The sequence below is a fragment of the Hakea prostrata genome, chromosome 1, assembly GCF_041222555.1.
Source record: "Hakea prostrata isolate BN-2017 chromosome 1, UWA_Hpros_2, whole genome shotgun sequence".
In the NCBI taxonomy this organism is placed as follows: domain Eukaryota; kingdom Viridiplantae; phylum Streptophyta; class Magnoliopsida; order Proteales; family Proteaceae; genus Hakea; species Hakea prostrata.
The window spans coordinates 24,380,132-24,405,106 of NC_142600.1; the positions used below are offsets into that span (position 1 = coordinate 24,380,132).

The 24,975-nt window shown below is 38.9% G+C and overlaps 2 protein-coding genes across 4 annotated transcripts; one reads left to right on the forward strand and one right to left on the reverse strand.

The window, feature by feature from the left end:
- The first annotated feature begins 2,692 nt into the window (after positions 1-2,692).
- LOC149028412 (NADH-ubiquinone oxidoreductase 24 kDa subunit) lies at positions 2,693-15,488 on the forward strand. The gene is made up of 10 exons (XM_089136419.1): positions 2,693-2,878; positions 2,961-2,993; positions 3,093-3,158; positions 10,086-10,202; positions 14,041-14,118; positions 14,297-14,402; positions 14,561-14,607; positions 14,777-14,854; positions 14,941-15,006; positions 15,092-15,488. Exons 1-10 carry the CDS (start codon positions 2,804-2,806, stop codon positions 15,197-15,199), a joined length of 774 nt encoding a protein of 257 aa, XP_088992545.1. The 5' UTR covers positions 2,693-2,803; the 3' UTR covers positions 15,200-15,488.
- A 1,258-nt stretch (positions 15,489-16,746) lies between these two features.
- Positions 16,747-24,619, reverse strand: UNE12 (basic helix-loop-helix (bHLH) DNA-binding superfamily protein). 3 transcript variants are annotated; one of them, XR_016170140.1, is made up of 8 exons: positions 23,915-24,619; positions 23,526-23,618; positions 22,681-22,800; positions 22,059-22,124; positions 19,055-19,120; positions 17,988-18,065; positions 17,523-17,824; positions 16,747-17,447 (listed from the first exon to the last, which is right to left on the reverse strand). XR_016170140.1 is itself a non-coding variant. In XM_089136395.1 (7 exons), the coding sequence occupies exons 1-7, from the start codon at positions 24,254-24,256 to the stop codon at positions 17,594-17,596; spliced, it is 996 nt and encodes a 331-aa protein (XP_088992521.1). In that variant the 5' UTR covers positions 24,257-24,619; the 3' UTR covers positions 16,749-17,593. The 3 variants fall into 3 exon arrangements, 1 of the variants encoding a protein (XP_088992521.1); XR_016170139.1 differs by having other exon boundaries at positions 16,747-17,240; positions 17,340-17,824; XM_089136395.1 differs by having other exon boundaries at positions 16,749-17,824.
- Between the last annotated feature and the right edge of the window lie 356 nt (positions 24,620-24,975).

Consider the following 24,975-nt stretch of genomic DNA (forward strand, 5'->3'; position numbering starts at 1 on the left):
TTGGATCTTTGATCAGAGATGCCTACAGTCGTGCCTCTCTTTGGTTAATGTTTTCCTTTCATTTTATTGCTTTAATTATTTTTTCTGCAATTTCTTTTTCTCTAACACCCGTTCCCCCAATCGGTGGACTGTAAGCTACGGCAAAGGGTCCACGGTCAAAGTCATTATAATTATACTCCCCTTCCCTAGATCCAGAGCTGACATTCGGATCACTTCACTTTTATTTTTATTTATTTATTATTCGCATTTTTTTCTGCCTTTATTAAATTTTTTTTGCCAATCTGCCTTTATTAATTATGCATTGATTATGTTTGCTTTAATTTTCGTTTCAATTCGATCACATTAGATGTATGGATTAAGACCATTCGTTTAGTTTAATTAAGTAGTTAACAAATTTTAATCATTGCACTCTCGCATTATCATTAAGAAGTTAATTCTAAAGTGGCATATCTTTTTGAGATCGACTCGTTAGATACACGATACCGTGCGCTTGCGGTTACTTTTAATTTCACAAACAATATACGTTTTGGCATTTGGTTGCTAGCTTCCAACGTTAACAGGTGGTACAAGATCTGATGCAAGAGAGGCTTTGGTACTTGTGTTGTTTGTCGTGATTTGGTTCTCCAAGTTTTGCTGTGGAAGGTTTGTGATAGTGAGGGCTATTTGCATGGTGCCTGCAAGAGTAGCCTTGATATTTGTGCTATCCCTGCTTCCTCCTGTAGGATTCACCACCATGTTTGTCTGAGCTTGTTCAGTCAATCTTGCCGGCGGAGGTATCCCTTTAATCAATCCTTTAGGCTGTGTTTGTTTGTAAAGGTGGGGTGGGAAAAAAAAAACATGTGAGCCCCATGTGTAGTGGACTGAGGGAGAAGGAAAAAAAAAAAAGATTTTGTGGAAAAGTGATATTGGTGGGTCCCACTTTTTATTTTTCCAAACTTTCCCACAAAATCCCATCAAATATGTGGGATTTTAAAAAGCAATGGGGTGGGAAAATTGGGCTGCCACCTCACCAGATAAGCTTTCTTGATTCAAGGAAACTTGTGTTTCACTTTCCCACTTCAATCAACCAAACATTCTACAATTTTGGAATTTAAGGGAAAAGTAAGAAATCTATACTTTTTTCAAGAATTTTCCTACCCCTTTTTTCCCACACCACCCTTTATTCCAGCAAACAAATGCAGCCTTAAGGTTGCATTTGTTTGCAAAGATGGGTTGGGAAAAAAAAACATGTGGGCTCTATGTGTAGTTGGATGAGGGAGAAGTAAAGGAAAGGAAAGGGTATTGTGAAAAAGTGATAGTGGTGGGTCATACTTTATACTTTTCCAAACTTTTTCACAAAATCCCACCAAATTTGTGGGGTTTTAAAAAGTCTTGGGGTGGGAAAGTTGGGCTGCCACCTCATTAGACAAGTTTCCTTGATTCAAGGAAGCTTGTCTCTCACTTTCCCACCCCAAACAACCAAACAATCAATAATTTTGGGATTTAAGGGAAAAGTAAGAAATCTACACTTTTTTCAAGAATTTTCCCACCCCACCTATGTTTGTTAATTTGTTTGCTGGAATAAAAGTGGGGTGGGAAAATTCTTAAAAAAAACAAAATTTTTTACTTTTCCTTTAAATCCTAAAATTGTAAATTGTTTGATTGCTTGGGATGGGAAAGTGAGAGACAAGTTTTCTTGAATAAAAAAAACTTGTCTGTGGCAACCCAATTTTTCCACTCCAAGCCTTTTTTTATCTTCTCCCTCACCCCACTACACATGGAGCCCACATGTTTTTTTTTTCTCACCCCACCTTTGCAAACAAATGCAGTCTTAGTAACTGCCTAAATGCGGTATTTCTTAGCTTCATTATCTTTTCAACTAGGGTAGATTTTTGGAAGTAGATAAGCTGTTTCCATATTCTCATCGACAATACACACCTCAGTCTGAGAAGACATATTTTGGTTGTGTTGTTGGTTTGAGTTTTCCTCCATTTGATGCTCAGCTACAGGTGGGAAGGAGGGTAAAAAGGCAAGAGAAAGACTAGGTATTGAGTAAAGACGTTGGGAAGAAGGCAAGAGAGATGAAGGGTGAGGTGGATTAACAATCAGTCCGGTAGGAGGAGAAAAAGATCGTTCCGGTAAGAGGAGGAAAAATGGAAGATCTGGTGACCTTAGCCAAGGGGGCTGTCACTTTGGGACTCTCCATATTTGATGGTTTTCTCTCATTTTTCTTCTTTCCCTTAGATTGATAATTTTTTCCCTTGACAAGAAGAAAAAAAACTAGAAAGAATGTAGTTTTAGAAATTGAATTACCAAAAAAAAAAAAGAAATTGAATTACTAAATGGATTTCTAATTCCGAAAAACAAAGTGAATTTATTCAAATTTTTTTTTTTGTATAAATACGCTTTTTATATATAGGAATAGGGATATTACATGTGCCGCCGATAGGAGTTGAATCCATGACCTCTCCACTAAAAAGCTTTTCAGGTTCCTAAAATTATAAAGGATTCGCCGAACTCGGGACCTCAGTTTATGCTTTCAAGTTGGCAATCGATCGTCCATTCACTCGGACCCACAGGAAGTAACCAGAACCGTAAGATTAGGATTTCAGGCTTACTCCCAGAATGAGTCTGATACGTGGCAGCGCATGCAGTGAATGCGAGCGTGTGGTCATCAGACGGCTATATGGACAAGGGACTAATGTAAGCCGAGTGAGTTGTACGCACCGCACCACCTGCAATCCTGCAAACTCAAGAGTGCGAAAACCTGTTAAGTTGGACGACTTTCTTCCATTTCCGCCCCCCATCTCATAGATACGGAGCCATGTTCGCACCAGCAGCTCGTCTTGTGAGCAAGAGGCTGGTTGAGATCCGCCAAATATTTCGTCAATCTTCACAGGTCATTAATTGATCACTCAACCCTCTTTCTCCTCCGATTTGATTTGATCTCACATTTTTATTATGTCTGATTTCATTTGCAGACCTCTCGCTCATTCTCTACTGCTCTGAATTACGTGAGTTTTTCCTTACCCTAATCGATTTCTTGATCCCTGCTGGGAACCTTTGTGATTTATTTAATTTTGCCTTTCGTTTCATTGTTTGGTCTTCCAAAGCATATCGATTCACCTGATAACAATCCTGAGACTCCGTGGGAGTTCAGCAATGTAAACAAGGAAAAGGTCAGTGAGTGTTATAACTCTGAGTTCTCTCTATTATCTTTTACTTATTGACCTGAAAATATCTGCCAGGATATCTAATTTCTTGCTATCTATTTTTTCTCCTTTCGCACAACGTGTGCTCGGTTAAAATGAAATCTGTCGGCTTGTCGAGGAAATGTAGTATAATTCTACATGTAGAATGGATCTGATGATAAGCAACATCGTAATCAACTAGATTTTTTGAGTCTGAGGCTTAATACTTATAGCAATCTAAGATTCCCCGGGGACGTATTTTGGCTGTCCTCAAGCAGGATGGATGAGGGTCCCTCTCTCCAGAGACAGCTATTCTTTTACGTTAGGCATTGAGGATACTGCTTTTGTTTCAGGAGGTATTGAAAATGATAGAGAGAATGAGGATGCTTGAACGTGCACTGTTTATTTCACACTTACTATAAGTAGATGACACCTTGGTCTTTTTTGGACTGGTTTTAGGATTAAGCAATTCATTATGCTATGAATTTGAAAAGCCTTGGGGTTGTCTTTAGGCAAGGTTAACTAAAAATAATAGCATGTCCTCACTAGGATTTGTAAAGTAGACATTTGGGTAGTAGATAGTTGGACGTATGCTACAAGTAAGCGTCCTACACATAGTGTATTTGGTTCACCAAGTGGCTTGAATTTCAGATCTACCATATGGAATCCTCTGTTGGAGAGAACGGTAAGAAGCCAATAGGGAAGACTTAATGCTCATGGACCAGTTGTTGCAAAGTTCTCATTAAAAATGCCTTTAGGTTGTCACTATTAGCTATCCATCTTGTTTTCAAAGCGAGGAGGAGTTTTTGTGAGGTTTTTTATGAGACAGAATTGATAGCCAAGAGAAGGAAATAAGTTCCACTTGGTGAGATTGAAGTGACTTGCTAGCCAAAAAAGATAGAGGATAGGCAGTTTGATTTATTCTGAATGACAAAAATTAACTACTGCAAAATAATTATGCACCCTTTTCCATATTTTACCGTCTTTGTTCTTTCTCCATTGAACATCACCAAGGAAAAATATCACATATAGTCACATAAACACTTCCTTAAAGGCTTGTACAAGGCGCACCACAAACCTCCACTGGATACAATGACAGCCACTGCTATGTAAGTAACCTAGTAATTTAGATAATGAAAATGGAAGTAGCTTCATGTGTGTCCCTTCCTTGATGCAGGAACACTTCCTTCAATTGGTAAAAACTTGTAGAGCATGAAGGTAGGTGAATCATTTCCAAATGTTGTTTTGGTTGAGTAGTATATGCAGGGGTTTATCTATTTACTTGAAAATTGATTCACACTCTTAGTTTATATAGAGAATTTTTGTAGATTGGATTAGATAATTGGGAGATAGAGGTAGGTTGGTGCAGTTAAGGAGCTAGGTTGGTGTAGTTAAGCCTTTCCTATTCGGTCGTTGGACTTCCTAAGATTTTATTTTGGGCCATGGTTTGTTTCTATATACCTTAGGCTTCTTATTCTGGGTTTGTTGATGTAATGGGTTTAATATATAAATATATAAACCCATGTACGGTAGCCATGTAATATTAGGGTGCATCAAATTGCTGAGAAACTATATAATTAGGAAATTGTGAATACTCAAATTTTTATCAGACAGACCAGCACTAATAGGCTTGTTTCTTTCACCTGTATATCCGACAAAGACTAGGAATTGATAGACAGGAAACAAGAACGGGAATACATCAAATAATCCCCCCCCTAAAAAAAAAAAAATCTAAAATGATAGATATGGAATGAAGGAAAGTTTTTTTTTTTTTTTTTTGTGTGGGATGAATAGATAATTATATTAAAACAACTAGCAAAGCAAAAGAAGTGCAGACAATGGGAGCCCACAGAGCTCAAGGAGGGGGAATAAAAGACGAGTTGAGGCCCCGAAAACTAACAATTAACCTATTTCTGGGGGAGTCAGCCACAGGGGGATGGGTGATAGATAGCAATTTGGAAGAGACATCAAAATAGATGGCTCTCCAAATCAAGTCAAGAGAGCAAGATTTGGAAGTCCATCTTCTAATGTTATGCTCCCACCAGAGATGGTGGATGGTGGCACCGAAAACTAGCTTGCCAAGACGATTGCAAATAGAGTGACCAGCTAAATTTCTCAAGATCTAAGACCAATCCCTAACAAATCCATGAGATCGTCTCGAGCGTGGCCAAATGGAGGTAAGGGCTCTATCCCATAGGGACGGAGAAAGGGGGCAGGAGAAAAAAAGGTGCCCAATGTCCTCTGAACCATTCCAGCAAAGAGAACAGCTAGGATGGTAGGGATGTGGTGGCTAATGAGGAATGATTGGGTTGGGAGGGCGAGGTTGAGAGCTCTCCTGAGAGTGAGGGTATGGCGGGGGATGTGACCTTTAAACCAAACCAACTGGGACGAAGGAACAGGGGGGTGGTGGGGACGAAGAAGGTTCCAGGCGGAGGATGCAGGATTTTGTGGGTGAAGGGGTCCAAATGGTGGAGTCACGCGACTGGCTAAGGATAGGGGGAGAGCATTCCAAACATGTGTGAGACTGGGATGGGGGAGAGGGGACCAAGTTCCATTGGAGATGAAGGCATCAAGGGTGGTAGACTTGGGGATGCGGGTCTCATAGACAGCGCGGGGTCCAAGGAGAGAATAGAGAACGGCCAACGGATGCCAGGGCTCTAGCCAGAAGAGAATGGAAGATTCAAGCGAGATTTGGATAGAGATTTGAATTAACATGGGTTCTACAACTCAGTCCTTCAGTCTTGTTGATGCAATGGTGATGCTTGGCATAACTGCTGATAGAGAAAATAATTCATGTGTGCAACAGCAGAGACAACAATTAATCTTTGCAAAGAACAGAGGTTTTCAGGTTATAGCAATCAAGACAGAGGGGTAAGCTGTTATACCCAATTGATCACTTTTTTTTTTTTTTTTTGGGGGGGGGGGTGTTTGAATTAGTGATATCTAAATGCAGTCCCTCAGATGCACACTTGTCAGCAATAACCCATAGGCACGAACACAACCCACAAAGCACACAGAGAATTATGTGGTTCACCTGGAGGATACATCCATTGTTGCAAATATCAGATATTAAATAAACAATGTAGCAGTAACTTCTTTGACTTCTATTTCTTCTCACCGTCACCACATTCTCAGACAAGGTGTTGATATCTTGAAAATGTTGTGGCAGTGAATCCATATAACAGTGCTAAATATGATATGTAGTATGAATCAGAATCTGAAAAATCTCTAATCTCTTCGGAGAATACAATAGAAGATATAAGGTATCACCTCTTGGCGGAGGAACAATTTTAAACTTGAAATAGGATCAACAGGATTGCACCAATGACGCAAACAATAATGGCTTCTTCAATACTCAGCATAGCAAGCATTTGAAAATCACAATAAAAGCCGCTTATACTTGGATAAATAAACTATGACAGCAGCACCTTCAAGGTACCGACACAACTTCCATATTGCCTCAAGTGAATGATAACTTGGATTACGGAATTTAAATTTATTAGCAGTAGGATAATGGCACTCTTAGATCATATGGAAGGTGACTGGCATTCTGAAATTTAGTTACTTGCAGTAGCACCAAGTAATACAAGAATTTCAGGCATTGCACCATTTGATCATAATCAAATTGCCAGCAGAATATAAGCATCACAATAATTCCTTTTCTCAGTGTGCACATCTCAGATGACAAAAGCAGTACAGAAAATCCAAGGGTGCCTTCTTTGCAAACAGGTTCTCAACTTCATACATCAACAAGCATTCACCTCTTTTCTTCACAGCAAATTAAGGCAGCAACTTGCATGATCCGGAACTTGAATCTCAGACTTCAAAAGCAGATGCAAACACACTTGAAGCCTTCAATGTAAAACTTGCTAATTTCTGTGTGTCGGTTCTATGATGCATGCTGCTTCAGATTATATCACCTCCTTTTTACTCTGTAGTTAAAAAGTCTCAGGTATTCTGCCCAATTACTTATGTATGTCACACTATAGTCGGCAACCAAGCTTGTGCGTGACCAGGACAAAGACGGGATTTCCCTTTTGGGTTCTGTTGTGGACTGCAAGGACTTTTTTGATTTAGAAAACTATGATTTAATGAGAATCAAATCCTTCTTGTAACTGAATTATATCTGCAGTAAAGGCTAAATAATTAAATAGGATAAAGACCCCCCCCCACATCTATAAGAGTCCAGTCCTAATACAACTTCTCCTTATCCTCTTCTTAAGAAATTCTGATTTTATGGAATCTATTGGCTTTCACGCCACCTGTCCTTGGCATAATATAGTGATTTTCAAATCTGCCCAGGCTTCTTGTATTGAATGTAGAGTTCATGTAAAACATAATTACTGCCCTCTCTCTTTGAACAACTGGCTTACTAAAATAGAACTTGAATATGGTCCACTTCTATTCTATGCAGCTGGTGCACCCAAATTATAATCACCATTGTACAAATGTGTTAGTTCACCATTGCCATTTGAACCAATATCATGCATTCATCATTGAACCCATTTAATTAATTATCCCAGTTTCTGGCCCAAAATATTATCTCTCCACTTAGTTAAGTTCGATGACCTGAACTAATTATTGATTAAGCCTATTTAATGTATCAGCTGAACTGGGACCAACCAAAGTAATTTGAACCGATGCTCTTGATTCTGAAGCAAGACTATCTAGATTTTTTAGGTAATTTTGTTGATACAATAGTAAACGTGTTTTAACTTGCTCAAGACATAGAAAACATAGTTCCGTCAGTGAAGACAACAATCACCACTGAGGGCTGTGTTAGTTTCTATACTTGAGAAAGGATATGAAAGAGACATGAGTAGGGGTAGTGCTAGGAAGGTAGTGGAGGTACTATGGTACCATGATGTGGATCCTCACTCTAATACCAAATTGAAATTTGGGGAATGGTGGCGTTTGTTGACAGACGCCATACTTTATTTATAATAGAATAGAGTAAGTACAAGTAATACTCTCATGGACAATTCTACCTCTAGTCCTTATTTAACACTCTATTTGTGTGAGCTTTAAATTTGAACAAGTTGCCTGTCTTGGGGCCACGTAGAGGAATTCTGGAATCATGTCTAGTTTGATGTTAATTGAATGAGGAAATTGGGGAGATTTATTCCTCTTAATTTGGAACTGGACTTGCCTTCATTTATGGTTCAGACATTTTGGTTCTAGTTTGGAAAGGAAGAGAAGTGGCTGTCGATATTTAAGAAGAGGTATCTTTAACTTTTTTTCTTTTGGGATGAATGGTTACCTCTAACTTTATGGTCACATTACTCATTAAAAGCACATTTCATTAGGATTATCATTTCAGTTAGATATGGTAGTGAACTTTTGTAGGAAAGGCAATATGATCTAGGTAAAAAGGAGGATGCTCCATGCTGAAGTGGGTCTTGGTCTTCGAGCTCAGAGAATTCCTTCTGAAAAATAGCTCTGCATTTCTTAGCTATTTCCTGATAAAACATCGTTTTCTGATTCACATATTCATCAAATAAACAAGGGCTGATCTTGTGGGCAACCTTTTGTGCAAATAACTTTCAACTGGGCTGGGAAGTACTGTGGCTCATGATACTTTGCATGGAGACTTTTTGCATTGATGTTATACTTAAAGAAGTTCCTTCATTCATCTATTAACCTCTGTAGAATTGGATTTTATTGATATTATGCCTAGGAAACCTATCACTTTTATACAAACCCCTATACAATTGAATATCCTGAGGTCTGATCCTCTATTGAACTTACTGCTTCATAGCAGAATCTCCTTTACTTGTGTAGAAGGCTGTGAGATCCATCTAAATAGCTCCACTAGGCCTATCTCAACTCCTTGGCATTGGTTACCATTTAGCTCTTATTTGGGGCTTGTTTGTCCATCAGACTACAACATACTCCTTGAAATGTGACTACTGGAATAAGCGGGTGGGAATGAGTTACCTGGATCTTTTCAGCTAAATTCATTCCCTTTTTTTTTGGCGTTTTATATGCTGTTTGCTGTTTTACTGCGTAGTATACGGTAAAAAGCCAAGCAGCAAGTGTTCGACATTAAGATGACTCGAGATGTTGCACTTCTCATGATATCATCTTCAATTCAAGGTCAAGTGATGTATCAAAGAAATAAAAACTCACTCATTTTAGATTAGTGTCACTTTGTTTTTGGGTTTCTTTTTTCTGAAAGCTACATGTTTGAAACATGTACAGGTTGTTTGCCCTTGTTTTCACCATTCTATGTTTTATTTGCCTGTTTACCTGTTATTTTTGTTGTTAAGAAGACCATCCGACATCTGTTTTTTTACCCATTCACCTTGTTGCTAACTTTAGATGACTGTGATTTAACAGTTGTTTAACTAGATTGCTTCAAATATGCCAATGCTGTACACTGCTTTTCTGGAGGCTTATAGGAAATTATATTCATTTGCAAACTATTAAGATTATGGGAGCAAAGCAGTTGATGTTTATGTGAAATATAGGAATAATTCACTAAATTGTGAAAAAAAGAATTTGTTGTTCACAGATAAAGAATGTGAATGAATCCTTTTGAATCTATGTGCCATTTAAACATCTATAGAATTGTTATTAAAAATCTGAAAATCTTGCTTTGATGTACCACTATATAATTGTTATATTATCAAGATAGGTAAAGTTCAATTTGGAAATGGGCCTGGGTGATACTTTACAATGTGATAAAAGTCAACTTTATGAATAGAAGTTCATTCTGCAATTGGTGGACTGAAATAATCTGTGATATTCATTTCATTCCTGTGTGTCTACCTTTATCAATATGTATTGTCTCATCTATCCCTATCCATTGACCAACTAGCTTTTTTAAGCATTCGATTTGTTTGGTGTGTACATGACATTATCGAACTATGGTTTTTTGGAAGATTGATTATTAGGCTGATTTATGTTCTGTAGGTCAATGAGATATTGTCTCACTACCCGTCCAACTACAAGCAATCTGCTGTCATCCCCCTGCTGGACCTTGCACAGCAGCAACATGGAGGGTGGCTACCAGTTTCAGCAATGAATGCAGTATGTTATGACTGATTTATTTCAAGCTGGTTTTGTTTTATATGATTCCTTTATTAAAATTTGGTTTGCTTGAGTATTTGAAGCTCCTATCTAAAGGTCTTTTTGGTCCAGTAAGACAAGGTTGATAATTGATATACCCCCTAACAAAAAAAAAAAAAAAAAAGGATGGTGGACATTTTAATATTAGGACAGTATATTGACAATCAATGGTTCTGAGTTGCAATGAGCTTTAGTCAAGTATGAATGATTTTGGTTATATCCAATCATCTCTTAGCTTTCCCCATGCATGTTCTTTTGGAACAGTTTTATTGATTAAGAGGGGGTTACATGCTATTGTTACAAGATCATCATAATAAACGCGAGTCATGAAAAAGTGATGGGGTATGGTAGGTAGGCTGAAACCAATCAAGACTAAAAATCCTGAATTTTAGTAGTAAAAAATACAGCAGAAACTTTGATAAATTAGAGCCCTGAAATGGTAAAAGTAAGATATCCATTATCCCATAAAACCAAAGTTCTAAAGCTCGCCAAGATCTCAGAGAACTAGAGGATCTCCTAGTTGAGATGGTCTGCAATGTTTCAGAAAAAATGATTGAAATTGTGTTGAGATTGCAGTATTTTGTACTGTATTGTTGAATTGGTACAGAATACCTAACCCTAAAACTGCTGGACCTAGAGGAGAGGGGAAAACCTTGGATTTTTGTTCTTTTATTTTTGCCACATCATCACTTAGTACTACTGGGGTCCACGTCACTATGTAGAAATTGATGCTTGCTTATAGCAATGTATTGCTTGGATGTGAATGACTAGGATGTCTGTGTCTTAGTATTATTCAACGTATTTGGGTTGGGTTTCTGTAATAAGCATTCTTCATACTTCATTGTACTTTATAGTTTGTACTACATACTTTTTAAGTCTTTAACCATTAATTTTTTTTCTTCTTTTTTTGATAAGTTCACATTTTGTATCACGAGAAAGCTACAGTGTAGGCAATCCCCTAGAACCCCAAGGGGTATGGATTCTAACCAGAGGGAAAGAAGTTCCAATTTTATGTGTCTATCCATTATTGCATAATTTAATTGGTATATTTGCCAACTGAGTTTCATAGCACTCAAACAGTGTGTATGATAGGCAATTTTACATTTAGGGTTTGACTTTTGCTGTCCACAGAGAGTGCAAATCTGAAACGTGGAATTGATAGTTTTCTTCAATTTGAAATATGTTTATTAAGCCTAAAACAAATTTCTCTTCGGAATCAGGTATGTCCACTTTCTCACTGAAACATGAAGCTGGGAAAGGCAAATTACACTATCTCACAGTGTTGGGATCTTGATTACAGTGACCTTGTTGAGACGCTAATTTGAAATAAGCTTTTGAACCTTGAGAACTAAAGTTGGATATTAAAGGAAATTAACAATTTAATGATGAGAAACTGACAAGGATAGAAAATTGAAACAGAGAAAACTGAATTAAAGTGAAGAGAAGAACTATAATTCACTACTGACAGATTGGACAGCAACAAAATTCTCTTTGAAGGTGGAGAAGGATGAAGAACATAAAAAGTGAGTTTTATCGGATTGCTGAATTAGAAACTGTAGTAATTAGTTAACCACCTCTACAATCGTGGTGTGTATCAACTTTTCTAAAATAAAAGAAATTGTAAAATTAAAGGATAAACTCAAATCTCCTACATTTAACTGCTTCAGTTTCTTGGGTCTGTTGTTTACCTGTTGTCATTGGGTCCAAAACGGCTAGGGATTGTCCTACCTCCTGTATTATGTCATGTATGTAAAAAAAACCTGGAGTGCTTTGAGGGGCACCCACTTAAGTGGGCCTCAGATTCTTGACTGTCCACTTAAGTGGGCCTCAGATTCTTGACTGTCCACTTAAGTGGGCTAACTTGCACGGCACTCACCCTGCTCATGTTGAAAAATTGCAAGCTTTGACCGTTAAAGTGGGTAACTTTAGATGACTTATATACCCCTGTTATATGAAATGACCAAATTGGCCCTCAGTCACTTTAAGTGACCCTTCTTCCCATACCCCGCTGGAAACCCCACATCGCTGGCAACCACCACTGCCCTTCCCTTGCCAAAGATCTCTCTCTCTCTCTCTCTCTCTCTTGTGTGTGTGTGCCACTTAAGTGAAGAAAAATGCAGGATTTCATGATCTAAACCTTTATTGCTCGTTGATCTGATCGTAAACCCTGATCTAAATCCTTACTGTTCCATTTTTGCATTTCAAATTGGATTCAACAAAAATGCAGGATTTCATGATTGGAATGTCGGATTGATGAATCTGCTCGATCTGATTCAGATCAGAGCTGTTGTTGATTGATTCTCTCTGTCGCTCTCTGTCTTTGGTAGTAATTTTCTCGACCAAATGAGTTGATTCTGGCTCATTTCAGATCTGAGTTGGGAAAGACGATCGCTTTCTTGTCTGTCTACAAATATATGGAGCGACAGTGTCTCTAGTTCGTAAAGTATTGTTAACCCTTTGAGAGTTACTCTAATGCCCTTATACATGATCCTTTCAATTTCAAACCCTAACCCTCAAACAAGAGTTTCTGTCTTTAGTTTCAGCTGAAATCCGTCAGAATCACTGCTGAGTCTCTTGCTATCATTCTACTCGATCCGGTGGACTTTCAATCTGATCTCTTTGAACAGATAAACAAGCTCTACAATCCAAATTTAGGGTTTCCATTGATGATTGATGATCCAAGGTTCGGGCATAGAATCCATTTCACTGAGAAGATCTATTGTCTTCCGGTCAAATGATGATTTCTTTGAACTCACTTCTGCAAATTTTTTATGTGATTTTGACAAACATAACTATGATCCTTCACATTTCCTTCAGATGGGATTTAAATTTTTTCCTCAGTTCTTTTCCTCTTCAGCGGTGATTGCACAGGTTTTTGGATGCGATGAGAGTGGAGATGCCTTTAGGAAGGTATCTGGTGTTAAGAGAGAGAGGGGTGGTGGTGGTCGACAGCAGGGAGGGGTGTTGGTGCTCACTAGCAATGTGAGGTTTCCGGCAAGGTATGGGAAGAAGATGGGTGAAGGGAGAATCCTTTCACCCACCTAGGAGTTGGGTCACTTAAGTGATTGAGGGGCAATTTGGTCATTTCATATAACAAGGGGGCATATGAGTCATTTAAAGTTACACACCTTAACGGTCAAATCTTTGAAAGTGAAGGTGGGTAACTTGCAATTTTTCAATATGAGCAGGGTGGGAGCCGTGCAATTTAGCCCACTTAAGTGGGCGCCCTTCAAAATTGTAATTTTATATAATCTAAAAGCCTCCATCCATGTCTATGTTCTATCTTCATATGTTACATGTTTGAAAAAACATGTGCATTCCACCCCAATCATGCCAGTCAGCCCCTAACACCCCCGGGCCCCCCCCCCCCCCCCCCCCCAAAAAAAAAAAAAAAAAAAGAGAAGAAAAGAAAAAGTCTAAGAAACCTCCATCCCACAAAATAGTTAAAAAAAAAAAAAAAAAAAAAAAGAATAGGTGAAAAATCATAGGAAAAAACGAATGCCAATTCTGTGCCATATGGTAAATTCCCTTTTCATGGAAGACCGAGATTGATGCAAATGTAGAAAGATTTTTTTTTCTTAATAATTACAGACGGTTCTTCCCTTATAGGTTTCCCCTCCTATTTTGCTTACGCTAATTTTTATTGCCAAAAGAAGAAAAGGGATGTGGTATGATATAAGGTCACCATTGGACACTCTTCTCACTCCCATCAATTGATATAGCTGTAGTTGTTTGAAAGGGTCTCATTTTCCCTTTGTTTTGATACTAGTAATAATCTGGTCTACCATGGGTGGTACAGGTGGCTAAGGTTATAGAAGTTGCACCAATTCGTGTATATGAAGTTGCAACATTTTATTCAATGTTCAACCGGACAAAGGTGAGTACTTTGGTCTGTTTTCTTTTCTTTTGTTTATTTATTAATTTTTTTTAAAATAATCTCTTCTTCTTGAGATTTCGAGTTCTTTGTATTAGATAAGATGGATATGTGGTTAAAACTTAGACGCTTGAGCCTAGATACTAATTGCATTTTGCAATTTTTTGCAATGGGCTTTTAGGTTGGCAAATATCATCTGTTGGTCTGTGGCACAACACCGTGTATGATACGTGGATCTCGTGAAATAGAAGAGGCCTTACTGAATCACCTGGGAGTGAAGCGTAATGGTGAGTATGATGAGTCATGTTTTGTTTCTCCATGGTCTGTTATTGTTTTACAAGTTTTTTTAAGTCTCAAGGGTTCTGGCCTGTAGAACTGGAACCTAGAACTGCAGAGTAAGACTTACACTCTTACCAACTGATGTGTGTTACTTATTTTTCTGCAGAGGTAACGAAGGATGGCATGTTTTCTGTTGGGGAAATGGAATGCATGGTGAGAATCTCCTTGTAAACTACTTGAGATGGTATCTGAAAGAGATTTTAAATTAGAGGCTTAACCGTTTGTCCCGATTTATTTGTCCGTGACAAAACAACAAAAAAGAGGAACAGAACATTTTAATAATCAATGAAGCATTGGGATTAACTGTAGTGGTTTTCTGCAGGGCTCTTGTGTTAATGCTCCCATGATTACTGTGGCCGACTACTCCACTGGTTCTGAAGGATACACTTACAATTACTATGTGTGTATTTTGCTTCCATTTTCAATTTTTGGTCTCCATTAACTCAGTTGTGGAGTTAATTTCTGTTTTTATTTTTATTTTTATAGGAGGATGTCACTCCAAAGCGAGTTGTTGAGATCGTTGAGATGTTGAGAAGAGGGGAAAAACCAGCGGTATGATTACCGAGCATCCATGGATCAATGATTTCCTTTTATATATTATCCAGATATTGCTTTTAATATCTGTTTTATATTGCAGGTTGGCACTCAGAATCCACATCGTATAAGAAGTGGACCTGAAGGGGGGAACACAACTTTGCTAAGTGATCCAAAGCCGCCCCCATGCCGGGATCTTGATGCCTGCTAATTTAAAATTAGAGAGAAAAAAAATGTTGTTTCCAATAATAAAAAATTGGACAATTGAATGGTCTCCATCGGAGGCACTGCTCTTGTTTTTGCTCACCATTCGGGTTGATCTGCCTGCATGTTTTCTGCCTAGCAATTAATATATCCCATAATTTTGAATTTTGGCCGTCCACTTGTTGCAGATAATCTACTATAATGGTTGTTGAATGTGTTACACTATGGATCCATGAATTGTTAAATGAATATTTCTACATGCAGCAGTGGGTTTGTGTTGCTTATTGTTATTTTCATATCCTTGATGAGTGTGTCACAGAGTTTTGGAGGCCTTCTTCAAATCTTAATTTTTATTATTGTAGTTGTGTTCTTTTACATGGAGAGGTGATGTCCAACCGAAGAATTGGGTAGTGGAGGCATGCCTTATTTCCATTCTGTTAGTGGCCAGAGGACCAAGTACTAGAGTTGTTGTAAATCGCTTGTCAAATTATTGTTTCCATTAACCATGCGCGTTAATTGAATTTCTGAATATTTAAAAGAAGTTTGTACACCATTGATACCTCTTGTGGTTGTCACCATCACTTCGTAATCCTACACTAGTTTTATACAATTGCGTTCATCACAAGAAGCTGATTGGGGTTCACGGGAAGGATGTCCTTATTACTATAGCAGACGCAACACTAGCCCTTCGCGCTTTAACCCCTTAAAAATCAGATATATACAGATCGCAAAAAATTCGTATCTTCTAGAGTAGTCTTACTCGGTCTGGCAAAATATTAGATCGAACGTTATTCTGTAATTATCTCGTTTCAACTTTCAATCTGAAATATGAATATTATCATGACAAACTTGAAAGCCGTTGAATCCCTAGAAACACTTCACAAACATAAATTTCAACAGGCCCCGTACCTTAGAATTTGGAGGAACCGCTATCTGAGGGGGTTAAATAGAAACCACTATACAAGCATGAATTTCAATAGAAAGGAACACTTTTCTTTTAGAATTATATATATATTGAGAACGGAGGCTACTATATACACTACAAGGAGAATGAACCCTAATTTCTTCACTAAGAGGTGTTGATCATTACTAGCAAGCTATCCCTTTGATAGTAATAGAAGGTACTCTTGTTAGCATATCACACAAACCATGTATTTGAGGAGGGGAGTGGGTGGGTAGTTGCCCGTTAATTGCTCTTGAGTGACGACGACCCTCCTGGAAGTAGCAGGGGTATTTGATAAGAACGCTGCCCCGGAGATGAACCAATGTGGGGAAGCGCAAGGGTATCCAACGGGGCAGGTGACCGTGGAGCTGCTCCCTAGTGTGCGGACACAAGGGAATGTAACCTGACCGCAGTCTTTGCTTTCATTCCTTGCACTACCAAATAAACAGGCCCTCCCACTTAATCTAGCACATCACTGAATCTTTCAATCACAAGGGGGCATCGTACAAGGCTTCCACACCCCCACACCAACCCCCATCCTCCCCCACCCCACCCCCAAAAAGCCAAAATCATAAAAAAATCAGTTGATGCAAGTTGCAACTGATTGGTGCTGGCCAGGCACGTACGGCGACTACGAGTGCCGCTCCTCTTGTGATTGAGGGTTTGACCTTAACCCTTCTCTCTCTACATCTCTCCAATGATTCAACCTCCAATAATGAGAGAGGAGATTGGAGAAAAAGAGGCCAATGGATATAAATGAATATTATACAAACACACAATATCCAACTAAGCCCACAAACGAAAACCAACCGAGGCACAATCAATTTCCATTAAGACTACTACCTTTTTAACATAACTTTTCCAAAACGACCAACCACTATCCATTTTCAACTTCCTTTCTCCAAATACATTAAGTGTACCCATCCATCCCTTTAAGAAGTTCCCACCACCCACTACAACATAAAGGGGCTAAAGGGGAAGAGGAAAAAGAGAGTGAGAAAGAGGCAGGAAAAAGAGGAAAAAGAAGAGAAAAAGAAGAGAAAAAGAAGAAAAAAAGAAGGGTCCCCACCTGTAAAGTGTTTCGGTCATCCACCACTACTCTCCACTGACAACCAAGGTGGGAAAACAAAGGAAAAAGATAATTAGCATAGCAGAGCTTTGACAATCTTACTTGGCTCGAGCTCAGCACGAAACGAGAGAGTACCTGAAATTTTTTTCCCAAGTCTTCTAGTGCAACATCAGAGCCTGTTTGACGAAACAGGGGAAAAGGCAACACAGCAATAATGTGGTATCTGACTTTGGATGCACTGTCCTGCTGGATGAGAGTAGTCAGTAACAGTCCCTGGCAGTAACTAGTAACTACAATTTGGCGTGGTTGGAATAAGACCATTAAAGGAGAGGTGGGCCACAGGAGAACACGGGGAGTTGTCGATGGGCACGTGCAATTGCAATGTAATTCTATGACGGGGCGTTCGACTCCGGCTTCACTAGATTGGAAGAGTCGGGTTCGTGCGTGTGGTAAATAGCAGAGGCAAGGGATATCGGCATAATGCAAAGTGCCTTGGACTGCAGAAATTGCATGGCCGCTCCAACATCATCTTCCATAAGCTTTGCTACTTGCCTCTCTGTGCCATCATTTGACCACTTCTCCCATGCTCGCTGGTTGCTTCCACCTTCACTGCCTTCCCCCTTTGAATACAAGAGAAAAAAAATGCATGTCATAATGCTGTAGGAACCCTGATGATATGTATACCATACACAGATAGAAAGGATTGGTTGCCGTCAGCAGTGAAACCTTTGAGATAGACACTACTATCACATTAAAAGTAGAGAAACCTACTCGTTTTATTACCTCAGCTGAGTTTAATGGGATGTCAGCCACAAGCTGCGCCACTGCACTAGCTCCCCCCAGTCTACTCATGCTCAGCACCTGTAAATTTGTTTGCCACAAGAAACCAGATGTTTCAATATTAAGAGAAACTGGAAAACCTATACAATAGTTCTGAAAACTATATTTCTCTAGCTACTTTTCTGACTCAAAGAGAAATGGGGCTATCCAAGGCCAGGTACTACATGGGAAATCCAGACACCAAAGATGGGGTTTTATAGGAATTTGACCACTCAAACTCACTTAAGAACTTCCTAGATGTCTCGAAGGTGACAAATACCTTTTGACACCAAAGATTTCAAACTCAAAAACTGGGGATTGAACCAGTCCTAGCCAGATGGAACCATCTGGAATCAATCCCAAGGCCCCCCCTCCCCCTCCTTCAAATCTGAAACCTAAAATTCCAATCCCAAAAACCGTATAATAGACTACTCTGAAACTGAAAGATCCAGGATTAGTAATGTCTGATTCCGATCAGAGTCGACCACTCTCATTCCAGTTTCTGAAACATTGTCTGACAAAAATGGGTCCTTCAGGGATAGAAACGAGCAAATGAGTCTGGGTTGGAAAACATATATTAAGTTTCCAGAGATTGCCGAGCAATATACGAAGGATGTACATTCAGGGTCAATCAGAGTGGCTTAAAGCAGATCAAAATATATCTCAATTAAGGGAAGGGAAAGAGCAATCCATAGCCAAGAACACAAATCTGCATACGGTTGGTGAAAAATCCTACCAACAATGATAGTTCACTGAGTGCTTAAAGATGGAATAACTATGCAGACATGAGACAACACAAGCCCTGAAAGGAGCTAGAAGCCAAAAACCAAGTTGCGAAATTAAAGACGATAAACAGTCATCAATATTATTAGGGTACATGGCTCTACATAGAATGGAACAGGAATAGCTTTACATTCGAAACAACACATGGTGGTTCAAAGAAGGAAATAATTAAATCATTTATCTCCATGATGAGAATTTACTACTAGTAGCTAACCAATAGCTTGAACTCCAGAAAGGAACCACTTTACCTTGACTTGGAGCCTGAGGAACTTCACATAATCCACAATCTCATCAAGCATGGCTGCTCTATCCGTCTACATAACCAAAGGCAGAAACTTAATACACCGGACATGGATAGTGATAATCATTATAAGATGTATGATCCCTCTCATGTACTATACAAAGACAAGGTACCAAGTAATTATCAAAACTCCCTTAATTTTGACCTAAAAAATTATGGATCTTCTAAGTTTTACTTATTTCTGATATTTAATATAAGGTGGGAATTGGGCTATCCAGAGGCATGCAAATGTTAATTTCTGATGAAATACGAGAAACCTCAGAGAATCACTGTAAATTCTTTAGCTCATTTTACAGCAGAACAACTCAGTTATCATAGCACAGTTTTTTCCACCTAAATCAAACTGGTCATTGAACCATCTAACCCTACACCACAGATCGTATTACTTGACAAAATAGAAATAGAATAAATCAGTAAAACCAACAAACATCGCCCCCATCACCAACTACACTTGTTCAAAGGGTGTTCAAGGTTCTCTGACTGGATCCAGTCATGATCACTTTAAAATAAAAAAAGCCTCCATAATACTGGAATCACCTGATATCGACCACAGCAATTTGTTTTCTTACCCTATATCTCTTTGAAGTAGTATACCTAATGGACTCCACACATAGAGATGAATATAAACAGAGACATTTGGATACTGAATCTCCATCACAAATTCCATTAATAAATTTTATTCACATGCTATGTGCCTAGCACCTGAAAATATTCTCTTGCGAATTCTTTGACCCCAAAAAAATCATTTCATTGGACAGAAAAGGACTTGGAATACTGCCCAGATACCCAAGATACAAAGATAATGCTCTACAAGCAAGCCATAAATTAGTGGTGCAGTGGGTGACACATTCACAGTCATGCCTTAAATCCATTGGAAAACATGAAATTGACAACTGGATAGGAGATATTGCAGCGAAACAAATCATGCCAAGAAAAAGTAAGACAATGCAAAGTCCCGTGAAAATCTTCATTCCCCATTGGATGGAGAAAAAACTTCCATCCCTTCCTCGGTAAAGTTTCACTACTAAGTCTTTAAATACTCAACCCACCTATACACCACCTAGAGTTAGAACCAAAACTTCAGAGTTCAGAAAAATGTGAATGTGCAGAGTGGAATCCTTTATTTTTCACGTGTGATTGTGTGATGACCAACTGCAAAATCCTACATTTTTATCGGAAACATTTGGAAGTAAACACCACCGCATTTCCAAAGAAAGAGAGGAACAGGGTTGGGGATGGTTTCACATGCTCATTAAGTAAACTAGAGCGACATTTAACGTAATAAATCTGCACTCATTCTCAGTGTGACAATTGCAAAACATATCCAAAGCAACTTGGCAACTATGGTATGGACTCCAAGGATTTGAAGCGACATGTGTATCACCAAAACCTCCCATGAATGGAATATAAAAACCATCAGAGAACTGTGGAACATCTTTGGAGTCACAACTAAACACACTATATTATCTCATCACTAAAATTTTGCCAGTTAAGTACTACTTCAAAGTTGAGAGAGCCAAAGCCATGAGAAAGGGTTATTATCAATTATTTACAGCCTAGTTATTGGAAAGCATGGATTGATGTCATAAACTTTTGTCCAGTTTGTGAAATTTCAATCTGATATGCTCCAAGGCCTTTTTTGAGTGGCAGCCTGATATTGTTTCAGGCAATCAAGCATGTTTCTCTGAGCTACTGTGCTGCATCAGAATTGATGGAAAATCATCTGTTGCTTTAATGCAAAGGCCAAAAACAATCCCAGAATTCATTTATGAATATTAAAATAATAATAATAATTAAAAAAAATAAAATCTGTAACTGATTATGAAAAATAATCTTAACTTCTTAAAAGCCCTGTTGGGAATTACAGTTTCCATCTCACTATAATTCCCATAGTAGCAACAGTAGCAAGGTAATACCGTGACCTACTATCTTTCCGTGGAAAATTTTGGGGAGGAACCTTTACAAATGTATTTGTTTGCAGCATAAAATATATAAGGCCAATTTGTCCAACATGTAAATGAATATTCAGAGCAGACCTCCTACACTTTTAGATTTTCATTGTTATCATATGTCTCTCAACTCAACTTGCATCTAATTTGGTTGGTAAGAGATTTAAGTTAAATCAGGCTAATGGAATTAAGCTATAGTGGGTCTTAATAAAAAGCAGAATTCCTTTCAGTTTGCTACCTTTCTGCTTTACCAGGCCTTGAAGTTCAGACATCAATCTTGACCACCACAACAGACAAGGTTCCACAGAGTCCACTGGTTAGGATTTATCAACAGATCCAGATGACTGGCTAAACCTATTCAGAAACTCTGACTTCCTATATATATAAGGTGGTCTTGACACCACATCAACTAAGACATGAAATACACAGTGTTAAGAAGGTTACACTAGGGATTCAAATTTGCACAATACAAGATTACCTACATTGACTGAAAACGTTCTGCTTTCTGCTTCTGCAAGTGGACCATATAGGGGAGTCTAGTAATGAAGAGACGTAAATCTTGGGAGCAAGTCCTCTAAAAAGATGCAACTATTGAGGATAAATAAGGGTATTTTCCTCTAATGAAAGAGTATACCAAAACCTGAATTTTTACTTTTATATAGTAGTAGCATGATATGATGTATATATTGACGGGGAAAAGAAAAACAAAACAAAAGCTTTGTTCATTAGTTTGATGGAAAGCAGGCCGGTCAAATCACCTTATTAGTTTATATATGGATAACCAAAATAATAGGGTACAGAAAAGAAAATAGCTCAAGTCTTACTCTTAAGCAAGAACTTTCCCATGCTTCTTCAAACATACAATTTAGAGCCCAATAATGACAGGCAAGTCCAGAACAATTAACTGAATGGTAAGAAAAAGAGTAAACTAATTCCTTTTTTTTTTTTTTGGGGGGGGGGGGGGGGGGGGGATAGCTCTTTGAATTGGGGGCGGGGAATTACCTTGTTGGAGCTAGGTACAAGTTCCTGCAAAGCCTTCATTCTTTCTGCTATTCTCTCCCTGCGTAACTGCATAAAAACTAACAGAAATAAATCCCAAAAAGAAAAAAATAAAAATAAAAGAACTATCAGCAAAACGAAGGATTTTTTTCCCCTCAAATATAAAACTCTTCGTCTTTCTGAAACTCATTGAACTTTGATACAGAGCTACTCCTTAACGGAAATTCTTCAATAGGAAATTAGCTGTCAATATGTACAAAGTGTGACACCCCTCATTTACAGCCAGCTAGTAAGCAAGATCCGAAAGACCTTGATTAGTATGGTGTCAGGCCCAAATCCAGAATATCTATCACAAATGAGGGCTCATGCATTAAGTCAACGCCATCTAACTAACAACTTGGCATTGGAAAAAGGAAGTCCTCCAAAAGCTAGTTGTTTCATCAAAGTATAATATAAGATGGAGAACATTGAATGATTTGTCAGTTGGTCATCATTGCAATAGAAATTAGCGGATGTAGAGACTGGTAATTGTTGCTCATGGCTGTCTTCCACAGTGGATTCTAGCCAAACCTCCTCTACTTCAAAAATTAAGCACCAGAATAATTCATCCTGCATAGATACTTACCCGTTCAGCAATACTGTGGGGATCAGTGGCTTGCCCTCGTCTAGCCCGCACCCTTGGACGGATGGCTGGTGGATGGGGTGCAGTGGGAACTGCAGGCTGTGCAGATTGACTATGGTAAGGCTGCAGGAAAAAAATTTTGGTCAGAGGTTGCAGGAAATTAAACAAGAGAGGGGGGGGGGGGGGGGGGAAAGGAAAAGGAAAAAGAAAAAGAAATTCAGTTTCATCACCATGAATTTAGACAAGCAAAAACAGAGAACACCTGAACAAAATGAGTCCACCACCATAAATCACACAAAATGATTATGTTACCAATAGACCAGGCTTAGTTTCCACATAAGAGCTACCTTTGGGCAGTAGGCCACTTTCAACATATAAACTGACAATCAGAATTGAATTAAACAACCTAAGCTTCCCTATTTCATCTAAATCAATCAAGAGCAGATGAGTTCACCTACCACTCAATCTAAACCGTTAGGAGTAGTTTAATCTCCTGCTGTGACCCAATCTAAATCGTTAGGCTAGTCAATTTCCCGCTGTGAGCAGCAGGCTACAACAATGAAGCAATTACAGCCACCGTGACATGACCATAAGGGTAACCGTGCCACTGCACCAATAGGTATACGAAGTCAATAGCGCCATTGGGTTATCAGAACTCTTCAAAATTTAGCCCTCAAAGATTTTTGGATGATCTTCGCCGGCCCTGAGGGGTTTTGGAAAGTTATCGACAAACGAAGGTCACTTGTATGATCAGGATTAACAAATATCATTGGAGGTCATTACCATATTAATTACCAGAATAAGCACCTGCAAAATCGAAAATTCGAGATTTATTACGAATGAAGCACCTGATGGACCTGTGGTGCCGCAGGCCGGCCTGGGTGCGTTTGATTCTGTATGTGTCCAAACCCTGGGAACATCAACTGCACCGACTCTCTTTCCTGCAAAGAACAAAACAAGAAACCAAAGATAATAACTACAAAATACCCTCACTTGCACTGAATTCACAAACATGCCCTTCCATCCCGTCGTTCATAATACGTTCCTTCTCATCGCTAATCTCCGGGAATTCAAGCATGTAAATAAAAAAATCAACCGGAATTTTTATTTAAAAAAAAGATAAACTTCATGAATCTGAAAATCTTCTGCTTCTCAACACAGTTTTGAGCTAGAAATGGCAAATGTATTCTACCCAACTAACATGCATGAGTGTTCCCTGAAATATGAGAGGACTTACGTTCTTTCCAGAAGAAAGCTTAGCATCAACGCCTTCTCGGAACCGTTTACCACTCCCAGAAGCTTCTTCCGGTTTCACAAAACCAGTTTTCCCCTGTTCCAAGCTCAATCCCAAGGGAAACATTGTCGTTGCTCCCTGATAACCAACTCCACCAGCACTGCGCACGTGTGCAGAACTTTCGCCGGAATTCAACTGCAGAACCATCGACGATGGCCCACCTGCCGTTCCCGCCAAATTCCCTTCATTTCCCGCCAAAGGAGACTCGTTACCCGTGTAAGTTGGAATCGCCATGATTTGATCAAAGAAATCATCGCCTAAGCCTTCCGGCGGATTGTTCGCCATGCCGGAGATATTCAACTACAATAATCAAGTGCTACAGTAGGTAGAAGATTGGTTTCTTGCGCTGTTCTTTTAGGGTTTATCAAGAGCGTCTACTGTCCATAGAGTTGAGAGAGAGAAATAGACAGTGTGTGTTACTGTGTGTGAACAGTGAAGGGTTTGAGAAACCCAAAAGCGAGGTTGTCGGCGGAAGGCGTTACAGATCCATCGCCCGATAAACAGGCGAAGCTTTGATTGCTTCGAGGGACCGTGAAGCCAGAGTGGGAAGTAGAAGTGTGTGAGAGAGAGAAGAAGCCTGGTAGAGAGAACAAATGCGTTACTCGCTATTGCACGGTCGTCTTCGAAAGTCTCTCCTTCGTTCTGACATCGTTTCTCGCGCTTTTTAAGGGGGGAGAGAGAGAGGGTGGGGGATCAAAAAGGGGATAAATTTTTTGAGTTAAAAAATGAGAATTATTTTCAATGAATATTTTAAAGAAAAGGTGATGCCTTTAGTGAAAATTACGAATCATGCCATCATCTTCAATTTGAAAAGTGATGCCTCTCCTATATCATTCTTGGCAATTATGCCATATCGACGAGTTTCATCGCCCTCAATGGTATTTATTCATTATTCAGCTTTATCCACTCTTTCTTCTGAGGACTGCGAAGAACACGGCATCTGACGGTTGAGACTGAGATAGGCCCACTCAACACGAACACTTGGCACGTAAGGTTGTTCAAGT